Raw genomic sequence first — 18946 nt, forward strand, 5'->3', positions numbered from 1 at the left:
ATATATAAATACGTGAACACAGACACAAGTGTAGTTCCCTGTCAAAACCAAGTTGCAGATATACAGGATTGTCAATTAAAATTCTTTCTTTAAAATTTTTAAATTTAATTTAATTTATCTTTTTATACTGCAGGTTCTTATTAGTCATCCATTTTATACACATCAGTGTATACATGTCCATCCCAATCTCCCAATTCATCACACCACCACCACCACCCCCGCCACTTTCCCCCCGTGGTGTCCATACGTTTGTTCTCTACATCTGTGTCTCTGTTTCTGCCCTGCACACCGGTTCATCTGTACCATTTTTCTAGGTTCCACATATATGCGTTAATATACGATATTTGTTTTTCTCTTTCTGACTTAAAAATGGTTTCTGTTGTAGGAACAGCAGCAGTACTGGTATCGACAGCACCTGCTTAGTTTGCAGCAGAGGACAAAAGTGCATTTGCCGGGACACAAAAAGGGTTCTGTTGTAGCAAAGGATGCAGCTGAGCCGGTAAAGGAAGAAGTTACTGTACCTGCCACCAGCCAAGTACCAGAACCCCCTCCATCGGAGGAGCCCCCATTACCACCCCCTAATGAGGACGTACCACCTCCTCTCCCACCTGAGGAACCCCAGGTAACCATGAAGTTAATTACTTGGTATTTATTAAGTTGTTCCGTTTTTTTCTGATTCATATATATATGTACCTTTGTTATATATAAATGGATATATATTTTCATTTTTTTTTTTAAATGCATGTAAAATTTCATTTGTGGAATAGTCAGATGTGTGCCATATCGGGTTTAGAAGAGGCATTTTTTCATCGTTTAAGTGAGAGTGAAGAATTAGACACTGTTCTGAATTGAGTGTCTCTAAGCACTAAAGGGATGCAAGGGTGGGTGTTTTCATATTGGCAGCACAGGGCAATAATTAAGAGATTGAGCTTTTATTGTCAAACTGTCCGGGCTGTAGTCCAGGCATTGCTACTTGCTGGTGGTGACTCTGAGCAAGTTAGTTAACCATTCTATGCTTCAATTTCCTCATCTACAAAATGGGCATATTCAAATAGTAGCTTTCTTACTGAGCTATTAAAGCATTAAATGTGATAATCCTTGTTGCTTAGCATACTGACTGGCACATGGAAAGTTCTCACATTGGTCCAAAGGTCATTGTTCTCCCAAGGGCCTTATATGGAAACATTAATGAAACATGATGATTACACTGTAGGCAGCTGGTGAAAAGTGACTAAGGTGAAAAAAGAGATTTCTCATATAGTGAAAAGGATAGTAACTGTGGATTGACTTTCTGCTGGGGAAATGGTTATCCTATTTAGGAACAGTGAGGTGATTATTCTCGTAAAGACTGTGGGATTTATAAATTCCTTTGTATTAGTATCCATGATCACAGTATAGATAGAACTAAGTATTTTATCTAAGGATAGAATAGCTTTTCTCACAGTTGCAGGGATTCTGGACTTTATAACACAATACTATTACAACATAATACTTTATAAAATAGTCAGGTTTCTTATAAATTTGGTTGCTGTTTATGACTTAGAAAAAGGAAAAAGACTGTACCCTCTCTTTTATCTTTAGTCTGAGGACCCAGAAGAAGACGCCAGGTTAAAACAGTTGCAGGCTGCAGCAGCACACTGGCAGCAGCACCAGCAGCATCGAGTTGGCTTCCAGTATCAGGGAATAATGCAGAAGCACACTCAGTTACAGCAGATCCTACAACAGTACCAGCAGATTATACAGCATCCACCACATATACAGGTGAGTGCTTCCTCAGTTCCTCAGCCACATGGGAAATTGCCCCAGGATGTTAAAGGGATTTGTTTCTCATGAAAAAGATTTAAGTATGAAGAAGGAAAGATACCAGATGTTTTGCCTGGAGTGCCCAAGTAGTTATTTGTCACATTACTGGGGGCTTGGAAATGTGGTATTGTGAAAATGCTCTTGGGGAAGGGCAGGTATAGTGGAATCTTCTGATCATGTTAACCCAGGCAGATGTTAGAGTACTGTTGCTAAGGGATTTAAGAACCAGGGCTTCTTACAGACTCACAGACATAGAAACAAACTTATGGTTATCAAAGGGGAAAGCAGGGGGAGGGATAAATTAGGAGTTTGGGGTTAACAGATACTCACTACTATATATAAAATAGATAAACAACAAGGACTTAACTGTATAGCACAGGGAGCTATATTCACTCTTTTACAATAACCTATAATGGAAAAGAATGTGTGTGTGTGTGTGTGTGTGTGTGTGTGTATGGTTTTTTTTTTTGCTGTACACCTGAAACTAACACAATATTGTAAATCAACTATACTTCAATTTAAAAAAAAAAAAAAAAAGGAATTCCTTGGTGGTCCAGTGGTTAGGACTCTGTGCTTTCACTGCTGAGGGCGCGGGGTTCAATCCCTGGTCGGGGAACTAAGGTCCTGTAAGCCGCGCAGAGTGGCCAAAAAAAAAAAGAAGAACCAGGATTTCTTATGTCGCTTCAAGGTAACCTGTGTTTTTGCCTGAAAAGCACTGCAGTAACAAGCAGAAATCCATCAGCAAGATCAAAGCAACCACCACAAAAAACCTAAGCAAATGCACCACAAAAGATGAAGTGACTTAGATACTTGTTTGTCTTGTATCTGTGAGGTATAAACTTACGTCTGTATGTCTATAACAGATCGTTTTCAATAGTAATATTTAAAATGACCCATAGTAGTAATAAAAACTTGAAAAATACTTATTGCTGAGACAGCTATTTGCTTTAGTGTTTGGTAGATTTTTTCCAACTCGGTGATGACATATAAATAAGTCAAAGGGCGAAAGGCGAATGATCATCATGGAAAGGATTTAACAAGCTTATCCTTAGCCTCCCAAAGTTTTGTGTTCTAATTTCCTAAGGCTGCAAATGCCCTTGATTCATTAATACTTTAACTTAATAATTTTCTTATATGAATGTCTTGAAATAATTTTTATCCCTTTATTTGTAGACCATGTCTGTAGATTTGCAGATGCGGCATTATGAGATGCAGCAGCAGCAGTTTCAACATCTCTACCAAGAATGGGAGCGAGAGTTTCAGCTGTGGGAGGAACAGCTTCATTCCTATCCTCATAAAGATCAGCTTCAGGAGTATGAGAAGCAATGGAAAACATGGCAGGGACATATGAAAGCCACTCAGACCTATCTCCAGGAGAAAGTCACTTCATTTCAGAACATGAAGAACCAGTATATGGGGAACATGTCCATGCCGCCACCTTTTGTCCCATATTCTCAGATGCCTCCACCTCTACCAACAATGCCTCCTCCGGTATTGCCTCCATCATTGCCACCACCAGTGATGCCCCCTGCCCTGCCTGCTTCAGTGCCACCACCTGGCATGCCCCCACCTGTGATGCCACCTTCTCTACCAACCTCTGTGCCCCCACCTGTGATGCCTCCATCTCTCTCTTCTACAGGGCCACCACCAGTTCTACCCCCGCCTTCCCTCTCTTCTGCAGGGCCGCCACCAGTTCTTCCCCCACCGTCTCTCTCTTCAACAGCGCCTCCACCTGTTATGCCCCTCCCACCATTATCTTCAGCCACACCTCCTCCAGGAATACCTCCCCCTGGAGTTCCACAAGGGATACCTCCTCAGTTAACAACAGCCCCAGTTCCACCAGCCTCCAGTTCTCAGAACTCACAAGTTCCAGAGAAACCTAGACCAGCACTGCTTCCCACTCCTGTGTCTTTTGGTTCAGCCCCACCCTCAACGTACCATCCTCCATTGCAATCAGCCATTGGCCCATCTGAACAAGTGAATTCTAAAGCTCCACTGAGCAAGTCTGCTCTGCCGTACAGTTCATTCTCATCTGAGCAAGGACTTGGGGAGCCTTCAGCTGCTCCATCTCAGCCAATCACTGCAGTCAAGGACATGCCAGGGAGGTCAGGTGGATTGCTTCCAGATCCTCCTAGAAGCAGTTACTTGGAAGGTCCAAGAGGCCCAAGGTAGGTCTGCCTTTTTTTTGGGAGCGGGTGGGGAGTGGGGGTGTGGTGGTTTCGCTGCTTTGCTGATACAGGCTGAGTAGGCTTTTATGTTCTCTTTGTACTTTTATATACATTCCTGGTTTACAGTTAATAATGTTAGTGTTGTTCACTTATTAGACATGACATAATGAAATCTAGAAATGGCAACATGCCCCCCTTTCTTTGATGTCATTGCTTTTATCCTGTATGTAACGATTTTAGTCCAGGATGAATGTAGTGGTTTAGAGTAATGCTTATCAATTCCTTAGCTTCAGAAGCAATTTTTACTAGATTTATTGACCTTTTTTGCTTTTTGTTTATGTAACAAATAACTGGATTGGTAACTTTCTGTGACATGATATGCCAGCTGTTGGAGGTAAAAATGAATAAGCATCTAGTGAAATAAGGTAATGGAATTTAGTGTAAGGGTAAATAGGACTTTTATTTTATCCATTTGTTCAGCAAATATTTATTAATATTTGTGCCTCCAGCAGTGAATGTAGCATAACAGACACAATCCCTGCCCCCATGGAACTTTATCCTTTATATTTTCCTCAGTTTAGGAGATGTTTTTCTTTTGTTTGAACCACATTTTTTAGAAAAGCACACAAAACATTTACTAGTAGTTTCTAAATGTTTTCTTTTACCTTTTAAAAGGTGTTAAATTTATTTTTCCAAGTTTGTAAAAATATTTTTTCCCCAAGTTGGCCTAAATGATAATTTTCTTATAGAAAAATATTTTCAATCAGATTTTTTTTCCAGTTGGAAATTGTACTGGAAATACTCCTTATACAAAATTTAGACAGGACAGGAAAGTATTGAAAAAATGTAAAAGTCACCTAATTCTACTATCTGGAGGTAATAATTTTTAAAACATATGTCATAAAAAATTGAAGCAGGGCTTCCCTGGTGGCGCAGTGGTTGAGAGAGTCCGCCTGCCGATGCAGGGGACACGGGTTCGTGCCCCGGTCCGGGAGGATCCCACATGCCGCGGAGCGGCTGCGCCTGTGAGCCATGACCGCTGAGTCTGCGCATCTGGAGCCTGTGCTCCGCAACGGGAGAGGCCACAACACTGAGAGGCCTGCGTACCGCAAAAAAAGAAAAAAAAAAAAAAAAATTGAGGCATACTAAGTGTATTATTTTGTAACTTGTTTTTTCCACTTGTCAGCATTGGTTAGTTTTCCATCTCAGTGTTGATGGATCTACATCATTATTTTAAATTTGAACCTAATTTCAATATTTGAAAACAAAATATATTTTTTATTTGTTCTCCAAGTTTATATTCAGAAAACAGAACTCCATCCAAAAATGAAAGCTAATTAAAGGCAATTAACGTGAATTCCGCTGAGTACCAGAAGCCTTGTCAGAAGCTTTGCATACATTATCCCATGGAGTCTTCTCGACAACCTGTGAACTTGGTAGTTTCATACCCTACATTTCCCCTTTACAAACTGGGGCTGAGAGGATTGGATAACTTGCTCAGGATGATGTAGGTGGGAGAGTAGAGCGTAAGTCCACATAGTGGGAGCTGAGTCCAGAGGGTCCCCAGAGCAAGAGCACTAGTTAAGCACTGTGTTTAATGCCGTGATTCAGTGATGTTCATCCTGTCAGTGATTACAAGTGCATTTGTAGTCCTGATTTATTTGACATGTGTTTCATCTTGATTTGAATTCCTGCTTATCTCCTGGATTGAGCATTACCTTTTAGATACGGTAACTGATTTGCTATATGAGAAGTACGTTCTTATAACCTCATAAAACATAGATTTCCTGCTCCCTTTTTTTCTGTCATAATAATGTTTTCTCTCTTTTGCCTACCAAATCTTGACTTTGTAAATTTAGGACCTACTTTAACTTTTTTTCTTTTGCCTCAGGGTACAGTTAATAATTTCAGTGCTAGGAGGATCTTAGCAGTTACCTAGTGCAACTTGCCCTCTATATAGCAACTCACCTTTGTGTTGCATTTTGTCATCCTAGGTCTTGCACATATTATCTCATTTATTCCTCTCAGTGATCTCATGAAGTAAATGGATAAAGGGAGCTGAGATTTGGAGAGGTTATAAATAAATTGCCCCGGATGACACGGCAAATAAATGGTTGAGTTGGGGTTAGAATCCAGGGCCTTCTGACCCACTCTTAAGTCCACTGTGCTTCCTGTGACAAGCAGCTGATGAGCTCTGCTTGAGCGTTGGCATTGTGATAAGGAACACTGCCCCACGAGGTGCTGACAGTTTTACAGAAATTGTATTTCTTACTTTGAACATAAATGTGTTGCCTTGACTTCTGCCTGTTGATTCTAGATCTGCCTGTGTGGTGCAACACATAATGATTTACCCTGTCCCTCTTCTACAGTGTATCCTGCCGTTGTTTAAAGACCATCCTCTTGTCTCCCTCCACCCACCTTAACCATTCTGCTGTGCCATCACATAAACTGAAGTTCTCTTCATATTAACGTCGGTGCTAGCTTTGTCCTGCTATATTGTTCACTGTCGTTTTTTTTAAAAAAAAATTTATTGATTGATTATTTGGCTGCGCTGGGTCTTAGTTGCAGCACTCAGGATCTTCGTTGTGGCGTGCAGGATCTTTTTAGTTGTGGCATGTGGTATCTAGCTCTCTGACCAGGGATCGAACCTGGGTCCCCTGCATTGGGAGCGTGGAGTTTTAACTGCTGGACCACCAGGGAAGTCCCTGTTCACTGTCCTTTGAAGGGCCTTTGGTTTGTCAGTCTCTTTCAGAATGAACACTTACTTCAGATGGAGAAAGACCATAGGCCTATTACTAACTTTGTTATAAAAATGTACTTATATAGCTGAACAGATTGCTTTTTCTTGGGGGTGGGGTCAGTACTCTCACAGTGTTAACTCATGTTGAGCTTAACATCAGTTTGGCCAGCCAGGTCTTTTTCACCTTACTGTTATTAAGCCAGTTCTCTGTCACCCTGAACTTGTACAGTTTTTTGTCTTGTGTTCTTTTTTTTTTCTAAGACTTTACATTTCATCTAGTTAGGTTTGGGCCTGCATTCTAGTCTGCTGAATCTTCATGAATGTAGATTACACTGTTTTTAGATATGAGATATCCCTTTCTGGCTTTTTCCACCTGCAGCTTTGATAAGGATGGCATATTTTGTCCTTGAATTGTATCCTGCTCACATTTCTACCTTGGTTTTTTTTTTTCCTACTTTGTTTTAAAAACCCTTCCCTGATCTAGCTGTGTCATTGCCATTTCTATTACCCTTCTACTTCTTTTGTTCACTTAGCCCATGTAAAGTATAGTTTGTGACTGTTGCCCAGGCATGGTTGTTTTTGTTTTTGTTTTTTAACCTTTGTTACGTGGGAGAAAAAGAGATCAGTGGGAAGCCGGTCAGTGAGTAAAAGAGACTGAGGTAAGAATAATCCACACTACTAAGAAAACTTGTGAATTTCCTTTATTAGTTGAATTCAGAGTTTGCTATATATATAACATACGGTAAGCCACTCTAGTTTGTGTGTGTGTGTGTGTGTGTGTGTGTGTGTGTTGTTTCTTAAACAAAGCTGGGTAGAAAAACAAGAACTGAGAATACAGTTAACTGACTTACCAATTACGCACTGTTAAATAAAGTACTGGAAATTACTTTGAGTTTTTTGAAAAATTCAGTTTTAGGCTGCTTTCTAAAAACTGAAGGTTTTCAAAAAGTCAAGTGACATAAATGCATCATATGTAAGTAGCATACCACATTGTTGAGCATGTGGGGCAGCTTTTTGAAACTGGTTATATGTGTATGTATCATTGGATTCATGAAGTCTTGTAGAAGACTACCACAGCTCCAATAAACTGTCATGTTAGTAGATGTTGGTTTCCAAGAATCTTTTATTTTCAATAATAAAACTTGCTTATTGAAGAGGAACATACAGAGATGTGCACAATCATAAGTGTACAGCTTAGTAAATTTTCACAGATACACCTGTGTTATAGCGACTCAGATTAAGAAACAGAAATTAACAGTGTCTGAGAAGTGCCACTCATGCCCCTTCCCATTTTTCCTCATCCCAAAGATAGCCACTATTCCAACTTTTTACACAATAGATTAGTTTTGCCTATTTTTGAACTTTATATAAATGGACTCATGCTGTATGTACTCCTGAGTCTGGCTTCTTTCACTTAACATTATATTATTGTGAGATTCATCCACGTGTGTAGCTGTAGTTTGTTTCATTCTCATTTCTTTACAGTATTTTATTGTACGAATATACCACAATCTGTTTATCCATTCTAATATTGATGGTCATTTAAGTTTTTGGTGGTTATTATGAAAAACACTGCTTTGTGTCTTTGGTGCTATATATGTCCCTTTAGGGGTGTGTGTGTGTGTGTTTGTATTTAATTTTGTTTAGATATATGCCAAGGATGGGAATTGCTTGGTCATAAGAGTACGAATATGTTCTGCTTTGATAGATATTGTCAAACAGTTTTGCAAAGTGGTTGTGTCAGTTTACACTCTCACCACCAGTGTTTCTGTATTGCAGTTTTCTTGTATCCTCATTAGTACTTGGTGTTATTAAACTTTAAAATTTTAGCAATCTTGGTGTATGTCTAGTGGTATTGTAATATGGCTTTAATTTATATTTCCCTGATGACGATTGAGATTGACTTCCATTCCATTTGATTTTCGTTCAGTTGGATTTCCTCTTTTATGAAATGCTGATTCAAGTCTTTTCCCTGTTTTACTGTTGGGTTATGTTTTTTTCTTATTGGTTTGTAGGAGTCCTTTATGTATACTAGATATCAGTTCATATGTCTAGATTGTCTTGACTGTTTCTCACTCTGCAGCACTTTTTGCATTCTTATCCTTCAGTATACTAAAAAAGTAGTCTTCACTTTACCATCTAGATGGTGCATTGGAACCTTTTTAAAAAATATTTATTTAAGGGCTTCCTTGATGGCGCAGTGGTTGAGAGTCCGCCTGCCGATGCAGGGGACGCAGGTTCGTGCCCCGGTCTGGGAAGATCCCACATGCCACGGAGCAGCTGGGCCCGTGAGCCATGGCCGCTGAGCCTGCGCGTCCGGAGCCTGTGCTCCACAACGGGAGAGGCCACAGCAGTGAGAGGCCCGTGTACCGCAAAAAAACCCCCCAAAAACCAAATCTATATATTTATTTATTTATATTTTGGCTGTGCCGGATTTTAGTTGCAGCATGCACAGTTTTTAGTTGCAGCATGCTGACTGTTAGTTGCGGCATGCAGGCTTCTTAGTTGCAGTTGTGGACTCTTAGTTACGGCATGCAAACTCTTAATTGCGACATGCATGCGGGATCTAGTTTCCCAACTCAGGATTGAACCCGGGCCCCCTGCATTGGGAACGTGGAGTCTTACCCACTGGACCACCAGGGAAGCCCTGGAACCTTTTTATTTTTTTAATTTAAAGGTAATTTTACAAGTAATTTACAGAATTAAGAGTAAAGGCATAATGAAAACAACTTACTAGACATTTTAATTAAAAATTTTTTAATTAATTAATTTATTTTTGTCTGCATTGGGTCTTCATTGCTGTGCGCAGACTTTCTCTAGTTGCGGCGAGCGGGGGCTACTCTTCGTTGAGTTGCGCGGGCTTCTCATTGCGGTGGCTTTTCTTGTTGAGGAGCATGGGCTCTAGGTGTGTGGGCTTCAGTAGTTGTGGCACAAGTGCTCAGTAGTTGTGGCTTGCAGGCTGTAGAGCGCAGGCTCAGTAGTTGTGACGCACGGGCTTAGTTGCTCCACGGCATGTGGGATCTTCCCGGACCAGGGCTCAAACCCATGTCCCTTGCATTGGCAGGAGGATTCTTAACCACTGCGGCACCAGGGAAGCCCCTAAAAATTTTAAAAGAGGGCTTCCCTGGTGACGCAGTGGTTGAGAGTCTGCCTGCCGATCCAGGGGATGCAGGTTCATGCCCCGGTCTGGGAAGATCCCACATGCCGCGGAGTGGCAGGGCCCGTGAGCCATGGCCGCTGAGCCTGCGCGTCCGGAGCCTGTGCTCCGCGGTGGGAGAGGCCACAACAGTGAGAGGCCCGCGTACCGCAAAAAAAAAAAAATTTTTAAAAGAGTAAAACTTTTTGTATCAAGTAAATTTTGACAGACAAACATTATAGAAGATGAAATAATTCTGTCACATATTCTTTTAGCAAAGCAGAATGGTCCAGGTTCTTGCCAAAAATATGTGATGAAGTCTTTCCTGTTTAATAACTAACTGGATGACGATACCACATTTCCTTTCTGTCCTTAGAAATGTATTGTTCACTCGTCCTATCTTGAGTTTGAGAATGTTCATCTAGGATATTGTCATCTGAGGACTCATAGTCAGAGATTTTGCTTGTATGATTAATTTCACATCTTTATTAGGACCTAGAGTGTAGCTGTCTCTGCATTTATCTTTTGATTCATCTAATAATTTTTTTTCTTTTGCGGTATGCGGGCCTCTCACTGTTGTGGCCCCTCCTGTTGCGGAGCACAGGCTCCGGATGCACAGGCTCAGTGGCCATGGCTCACAGGCCCAGCCGCTCCACGGCACGTGGGATCTTCCCGGACCGGGGCACGAACCCGTGTCCCCCGCATTGGCAGGCGGACTCTCAACCACTGCGCCACCAGGGAAGCCCTAATATTTTTTTTTAATAAATTTATTTCATTTATTTTATTTTTGGCTGTGTTGGGTCTTCGTTGCTGTGTGCAGGCTTTCTCTAGTCGTGGCGAGTGGGGGCTACTCTTCATTGCAGTGCGCGAGCTTATTGTGGTGGCTTCTCTTGTTATGGAGCATGGGCTTTAGGCACGCGGGCGTCAGTAGTTGTGGCTCGTGGGCTCTAGAGTGTGGGCTCAGTAGTTGTGGCGCACGGGATTAGTTGCTCCGCGGCATGTGGGATCTTCCCGGACCAGAGCTTGAACCTGTGTTCCCTGCCTTGGTGGGTGGATTCTTAAGCACTGCGCCACCAGGGAAGGCCCATCTAATAATTTTGACACAACTTTCTCTGTCACTTTTCATTGTCAGGAAATGAAAATTTCTGAATTCTCACTTGTGCTCAATGAAGCCTAAAAGCAGGCTGCAGTATTTTGGACAATGCAAGGAGGGGTGACAGCTTATTTTACAATTCCATCATTCTTTTGTTGTCTTTGTATTTTGATCTTTAGCGTAGTTGGGGATAATTGATAAGGAATGATGAGTAATAATGAATTCTAGGATAAGAAGACCACAAAATGTTTTAATATATAGAAAGAAGATCCCATAATGTATCTTAGGTTTATGAAAGAATTCAGTGGACCTATATGGTAATTGCAAGATAATGTAAACTTCATTCTATTTTTCAAAAAGTAAATTTTCTCTTTGTTCTTAGGAAAGCCTGTAGGAAAAAAAAAGTCGTGAAATATCAATCCTTACAAATAGAGCTGTTTTTAAAAAACTCAAAAACTATAATTGAATCCAGTGAACCCAAATGAACCCCAAGGGTTAATGGTGTCTTTTTTTTTTTTTTTTTGCGGTACGTGGGCCTCTCACTGTTGTGGCCTCCCGTTGCGGAGCACAGGCTCCGGACGCACAGGCCCAGCAGCCATGGCTCACTGACCTAGCCACACGGCATGTGGGATCTTCCCGGACCAGGGCATGAACCCGTGTCCCCTGCATTGGCAGGCGGACTCTAAACCACTGTGCCACCAGGGAAGCCCAATGGTATCTTTTGATTAATAGAAATTCTTGATTTTTTTAATTTAGTAGTCTAATTTATTGATCTTTTCTTTATGGTTAGCGCCTTTTCATGTCCTGTTTAAGAAATCTTTGCTTACTCCAAGCCCATAAATGCATTATTGTATTTGTTTTCTTTTATTGTTTTACCTTTCTATTTTAAAATCAACAATCCATATAGAATTGATTTTTTTGTTAATGTATAGTATGAGGTAGGGTAAAGTTCATTGTTTTCCATATGGCTATCAAGTTGACCCCAGTACCATTTATTGAAAAAATCATCCTTTTCTTACTACTTTACAGTGTCTCCATCATAACTCAAGTGACTATCTATGTGGATTTGTCTGTGGATTCTGTTACTTTGGTTTATTTGTCTATCCTTGCACCAGTGTCAAATAGTTTTTTTTTTCTTTTTTTTTTAATTAATTAATTTTATTTATTTTTGCCGTGTTGGCTCTTCGTTTCTGTGCGAGGGCTTTCTCTAGTTGTGGCAAGTGGGGGCCACTCTGCATCTTGGTGCACGGGCCTCTCTTGTTGCGGAGCACAGGCTCCAGATGCACAGGCTCAGTAGTTGTGGCTCATGGGCCTAGTTGCTCCGCGGCATGTGGGATCCTCCCAGACCAGGGCTCGAACCTGTGTCCCCTGCATTAGCAGGCAGATTCTCAACCACTGCGCCACCAGGGAAGCCCGTCAAATAGTTTTAATTACTGTAGCTTCATAATAAATCTTGATATCTCTTAGTGTAAGTCCTCCAATTCTGTGTTTCTAGATCAGGGATTTTCTGTGAAGGCTGAATTGTAAATATTTTTAGGCTTTGTGGGCCATGTTTGGTCTCTGTCAAATATTTTTCTTTCTTCCTTTTTTTCTTTCTTTCTTTTTTTAACCTATAAAAATGTTTTAAAAATCAGTCTTAACTGGGTTTGGCCCTGGGCCGTAGTTTGCTGACCCCTGATCTAGATTGTCTTGACCATTCTTGGTCCTTTCTGTTTCCCATATAATGCTTAGAAGCAGCTTGTCAGTTTTCAAAAATACGCTGGAATTTTGCTGAACATTGCATAGACTCTATTGACCATGTTGAGGAAGAACTGGCATTTTAATAATATCAAGGCTTCTGATCAGTTATACCTATTTTTGATTAGTTTTAGGATTGGAATTGTGACCTCTTCCATTCTGTAGCTGTCTTACTAGGTTTAACAAGGAACTATGAACACCATAATTTTTCTTAATGCTTCCATTTGCCATGACTTTTCCTGTTTATAGTGATTATTGCTCTTTGGAATTTTGATTTTAGGATCTTGGTTATATATATTAGAAAATGGCGTTATTTCACATGAAAACTAAAAGGGCAGGAATTTGATTCCAGAATTTAAAATCTTGTAATTACCGTGGTCTGCTGATGTGAATGTGTTTATATATTGTGATAATCAGACATTATCTTGTTTAAGGGTATTTGTATTTCTGCATCCCTCTTAAGTTTTTGTACCCAATTTGGAGTATATTTTTTGTATCAAGTTTTGAAATTTTTATACCTAGTTCTAATGGTTTCATACCTAGTTTTAGGGGTTTTATTTTTTAGAAGTTTATGAAATACCTAACTGTACAAGCAAAAATTTTCAAAATATTTAAACACCAGATGTTTGTCTTTTTTTCTTTTCATCTAACCAATGTACAATGCATGTGTTTTTGTGTGATTGTATTTAGTGGATGTATACTACGTTTGTACTTTATTTCCAGTACGTTTTTATATGTTAAAAAGGTCATAGTAGTTCATTGTGTTGATGTAAAGATGGCTTATTTTCGTACATATGTTTAATATGAGTATCTCTTAATATATTTATTCCAAAGGCCTAAAAGCTCTTTACTTTTATAAATCAAAAAGGTTTTGATAGTCTGACATTTTTAACATCCTTGAACTTTGAAAAATTTGAAGTGCAGTATTGATAACTAATTTCCATTTATATGTAGTGTTGAAAGTATATTTCAATTGGTTTAACATATTCTGACTCCCCAAATAAAAATAAAATGATGACCCTTGGCTCCTGGTCAACAATTAAATCTAAAAGCAAAGCACCGTACCTTTTCATAAACACTGCATATTTTATATACAGGCATGAGGCTTACAGAAGTGAGTTCATTATGTTATACAACTTTTCCGCCATGTTCACTTCTTCTATATCTTTACACCTTTTAGTGCCTTCTGCTTCCTTTATCCTTTCCTCTGGCCTTTGCCTATGCTCTTTTCCTTGTTTGGAATCCCCTTTCTGTCATTTTTTGCTTTATCAATTCCTACTTTTCCTGCCCTGGGGATGGCACTTCTGTAATTATGTGTCGAGATCTTTCAGTGAGTCAGACATTGGGGATACTTAAGTGAGCAAGACCAACATGCTCCATATTTATCAAGTTCTGTTCTAACTGTTGATTTACTTGTTTCATTCTTCTTATGGACTGTGAACTCCTTGAGGTTAGGTATCAGTTTATTTCCAGCACTAACACAGTACACGACAATTAGTAGGTGTTCAATAAATGTTGCTTATGCCAGAATGTCTTAGTTATGGGTAAAATTCTTAAGGCATTCACAGTTTAGTTAAAAAGCAGTTCATTCATATTCAGAATTTGATTATAACGCTAGCTAACATGTTGAAAAGTGTTCTTATACTGACTTGTGTATTATATATAGCCTTCTCTTATCACTTATATGAACTAATAATTGCTGAATTCAATACAAAACAGATGACTTTACATATCTTTAATGACCTAAGGTGTTATTTCTGACACTTTGAATTAATAAATGTAACTTCAAGAAAAGGAACCAAATCATCACAAAACCTGAAATGGCATACTTCTTTTCCTTCATAAATATGTGGTCTTTATCTTCAGCACTGCAACGTACCTTTTTTTGGGGGGGCTGCATCATGCAGCTTGTGGGATCTTAGTTCCCTGAACAGGGATCGAAGTGGAAGCTCGGAGTCCTAACCGGGAGTTCCCTGTGACATGGTTTTGACAAGCACCTGGTCAGCTCCTTTCCTCTTTGTCCAACAATAGCTGTGTCAAGCCTTCACTATTTTGCATAGACCATCTGTGCTAATGCTGCTTTCTCTGTCTTAGCAAACATTATTATTTCTCTTTGTATCTTTCATTTAGCTTCCTGCTTCACAGAGAGATCAAGGCTTTCAGGCCCAATGAAACTCACTTCCCGGCCTTACCATTACTTAAGTTACCATCCTAATCTTTCTTGTACTCTCAGAAGAAGCCCTTTTCCTGGTTAGGGCTAACACTCTCTGTGTGTCTTTTAAAGAAATACATTTTACATTTTTATCAAAGTGATACACACACATAGTTTTCTAAAAATCAAGAGAAACAACCACTCACTGCCCCAAACCACACTAGACATATTTCCTAATGACATCTTTTAATTCTTTAGCTGTTTCTTTTAGTAGTTACCTTCATATCACTAAATAATGTGTTGCTACTTTCTTGACTTACACATGTATACATTAGATACTACATGTTTACTTCCTATTCTGATAGATAAAGGTTTAGTTCTTATACTGTTCTCTAACTCCATCTGCCCAATATATTTATTTCATTCAGTAAATAATGTTCATAGAGGTAAGCAGTGTACTGTGATTACATCTCCTTTAGCATAATAACTTTTTTAGAATTTCCAGTTGCCTTTCTTGCAACATCTTTTTTAAAAAAATATTCGGCTGCATTGGGTCTTAGTTGTGGCACGTGGGATCTTTTTGTTGCAGTGCATGGGCTCTTAGTTGTGGCACACAGGTTTCTCTAGTTGTGGCACACAGACTTCTCTCTAGCTGTGGCATGCGGGCTCTCTAGTTGTGATGCGTGGGCTCCGTAGTTGTGGCACGTGGGCTTAACCCCTGGACCACCAGGTAAGTCCCTCTTCTTGCAACATCTTTAAAATAATCCTCCAACTCCAGACTCAAGAGCAACATCCCTTTTTCTCTTGAGATCTCTCCCCCAGATTCATGCATTCTCTTGCTTTTGCCTGGGCTGGTTGGCTGGTTTGCTGCTTTCAAGATCTGTCATATGGCTGTTACTCCAGCATTTCCCTTGACTCTCCTTCTAGATTGGATTCACTGTTTACTGAATCTCATGGCTTCCAGTTTGTGGTTTAGTGCCTCCTTTTCCTGGAGTGCATTCTCAACTAAGAAATTGTGGGTTGGAGTTTCCTGAGCCCTTGCATGCCTGAAAATATTTTAATCTTACCTCACACTGGATTAGTAATTTGGATATATAATTTGAGGTTGAATATATTTTTATTACAATTTATGTAAACTAAAAAACAAAAGAAAACAAAAAGTTTGCCCATTTTTCCCACCTCCACACCCTGCCTCTGGCAACCATCAGTCTGTTCTCCATATCTATGAGCTTGGTTTTTTAATTAATTAAAATTTTTTTAAGATTCCAGATATAAGAGAGATCATATAGTATGTCTTCTTCTGACTTATTTCACTTAGCATAATGCTCTGCAGGTCCATTTATATTGTTGCAAACGAAAAGATTTCATTCTTTTTTGTGGCTGAATAATATTCCATTGAATGTATATACCACATCTTCGTTATCCATTCATCCATCAATGGACACATAGGTTGTTTCCATACCTCGGCTATTGTAAATAATGCTGCAGTGAACACGGGGTTGGGGGGAGGTGCATATATCTTTTTGAGTTAGTTTTTTCATTTTCTTCCAATAAATACCCAGAAGTGGAATTGTTGGGTCATATGATAGTTCTATGTTTAATATTTTGAAGAGCCTTCATACTGTTTTCCATAGTGGGCTTCACCAGTTTACATTCCCACCAGTAGTACACAAGGGTTCCCTTTGCTCTATCCTTGCCAACACTTGTTATTTCTAGTCTTTTTGATAATAGCCTTTCTAACAAATGTAAAGTACTATCTCATTGTGGTTTTGATTTGCATTTCCCTGATGATTAGTGATGTAGGGCATCTTTTCATGATGTCTTCTTTGGAAAGACATCTGTGTATCTTCTTTGGAAAAATGTCATTTGTCTGTTGGAAAAGTATCTATGATCTTTTGCTCATTTTAAAATCATATTGTTTCTTTTTTTGCTGTTGAGTTGTATGAGTTCTTTATATATTTTGGAATTAGCCCCTTATCAGATACATGATTTGCAAATATTTTCTCCCATTCAGTAGGCTGCCTTTTCATTTTATTGATGGTTTGCTTTGCTGTACAGAAGCTTTTTAGTTTGATGTAGTCCCACTTTATTTTTGCTTTTGTTGTTTTGCTTTTTCTTTTTAAGGAAGCTTTTTTAAAAACTTTTATTTACTTTATTTATTTTTGGCTGCATTGGGCCTTCACTGCTGCACTCAGGCTTTTCTCTAGTTGTGGCGACCGGGGGCTGCTGTTCGTTGAGTTGCACGGGCTTCTCATTGTGGTGGCTTGTTGCATAGCACGGACTCTAGGTGCTGGGCTTCAGTAGTTGTGGCACACGGGCTCAGTAGTTATGGCTTGCAGGCTCAGTAGTTGTGATGCGTGGGCTTAGTTGCTCCGCGGCATGTGGGATCTTCCCAGACCAGGGCTCAAACCCGTGTTCCCTGCATTGGCAGGTGGATTCTTAACCACTACACCACCAGGGAAGTCCCTGTTGCTTTGCTTTTGATGTCAGAATCAAAAAATCATTGCCGATGGGGCTCCCACTCTTCTTTTCATTTTGGAGACATTTCTCAAATATATTGTGATCTCTGGTTGTCCATTTGTTTAAGAGTGGGAGACACTGAAGCTGATTGGGAGCTCTGTGTGTATGTGGAGGGCTAACCAATTGTCAGATTTTGCTTTAGGTGATAGGGCAAAAAACTGCTAACGCTATGGGACCCTCAAATTCAGGCATTTAGAGACATTCAAGACCAGGGAAAGGCTGATCTGTGGTTCTGAATATAGATTTTAATTTACATAATTTTAGCCCCAAGTCTTACTTGTCTTTCCCCAGCATCCCTGGATTCTGAGAATCCTGATCCTCTCTGGGTTTCTGTGGGCAGGCCAGCCCCATTTTGGTTGCAACCTTCTCTGCTACCAGCACTCTACACTGCGGCTTCTTCCTGTTCCATGTGTTACCACTCATGTTTGTTCTTTGTCTTCCAGAATTTAAAAACAAAATTCTCATCTACTGGTAGCCCCTTCTCTCTGTTTATAGTGAGTTTATGTATTTTTATTTTTATTTTTATTTATTTATTTTTTAAACGTTATTTATTTATTTATTTCTACATTGGGTTTTTGTTGCTGTGCGCGGGCTTTCTCTAGTTGTCGCGAGCGGGGGCTACTCTTCGTTGCAGTGTGCAGGCTTCTTATTGCGGTGGCTTCTCTTGTTGCGGAGCACCGGCTCTAGGCACGCAGGCTTCAGTAGTTGTGGCTCTTGGGCTCTAGAGCGCAGGCTTAGTAGTTGTGGCGCACGGGCCTAGTCGCTCCACGGCATGAGTTTATGTATTTTTTAATTTCTTGCGATGACTATATAGTGTCAACTTGGCTGGGCTGAAGTACATTTTCCAGCCGTGTTTCTTTCTTTCTTCTATGTTTCTTATTAGGGCGGGTCACAGGGGAGATTTTTGTGTCTAACATGAAACATTTATCCCTGGTCAACCAGAAATTTTCTAACCCTTTCCCCAGAAAAGATTATAAAGCCCCTTTTTTGTCTTTGGGGAAATCATCATTTTCCCTAGCTGTTTTACATCCCCTCTTTGATATTCTGTAACTTAAATTCTGAGATATAAAGCTAGCTAGTACTAATACATCTTATGTTAGATGATAAGGAAGAAAAATCAATCAAAAATATTTGACTAATAAGTATATATTTAAACATTTAATATCAAACCTTAAGGAAGAAATATTCATAACTATTACAGCCCTTATTTCAGCAACTGGTCATGTAATTACAGTTGGTATTTATAACTTGCCTTCTTCCTCTACTTAATCCATATTCCCTTTAGTCTCAGTGAGCACCGCAGCTGGTCTTGGTTCCTTGTCTGGTGGAGTGACCCAAACCTTCATTTTTGAAAGGTCTGAGCTATTCTCAACTCTGCCTGAATTGAGTTATTGTAGTTTTCTGTTGACTTTAATCACAGGACATGGAAGTACTAAGGGGTGTCCTAGAGGATCTCCTCCATTCCAGACACACTCCTCACCCTCACTGTGTAGAAATAACCCAATTTCCCCTTGAATGACAGGATTAATCCCCCCCAGCCAGTACAGTAACTCCCTTTTTTGCTTGTTGATTCAGAACCCAAAGTGGCCAGATGGCA

The 18946-nt window shown here is 39.8% G+C and overlaps 1 protein-coding gene across 4 annotated transcripts in view; it reads left to right on the forward strand.

Annotated features, from left to right (window-relative positions):
- YLPM1 (YLP motif containing 1) overlaps positions 1-18946 on the forward strand; it is a 66898-nt gene that overhangs the window by 10481 nt on the left and 37471 nt on the right. For all 4 annotated transcript variants that reach the window (XR_004348256.1, XM_032621062.1, XM_032621066.1 and 1 more), the window contains exons 2-4: positions 386-622; positions 1582-1761; positions 2977-3971. Coding sequence is in view for 3 of the 4 variants with exons in the window: in XM_032621062.1 (XP_032476953.1) it covers positions 386-622; positions 1582-1761; positions 2977-3971 (1412 nt within the window). In the remaining variant the exon portion in view is untranslated. The remainder of the gene's footprint in view (positions 1-385; positions 623-1581; positions 1762-2976; positions 3972-18946) is intronic.

Source organism: Phocoena sinus, chromosome 2 (genome assembly GCF_008692025.1).
Source record: "Phocoena sinus isolate mPhoSin1 chromosome 2, mPhoSin1.pri, whole genome shotgun sequence".
NCBI classification, from domain to species: domain Eukaryota; kingdom Metazoa; phylum Chordata; class Mammalia; order Artiodactyla; family Phocoenidae; genus Phocoena; species Phocoena sinus.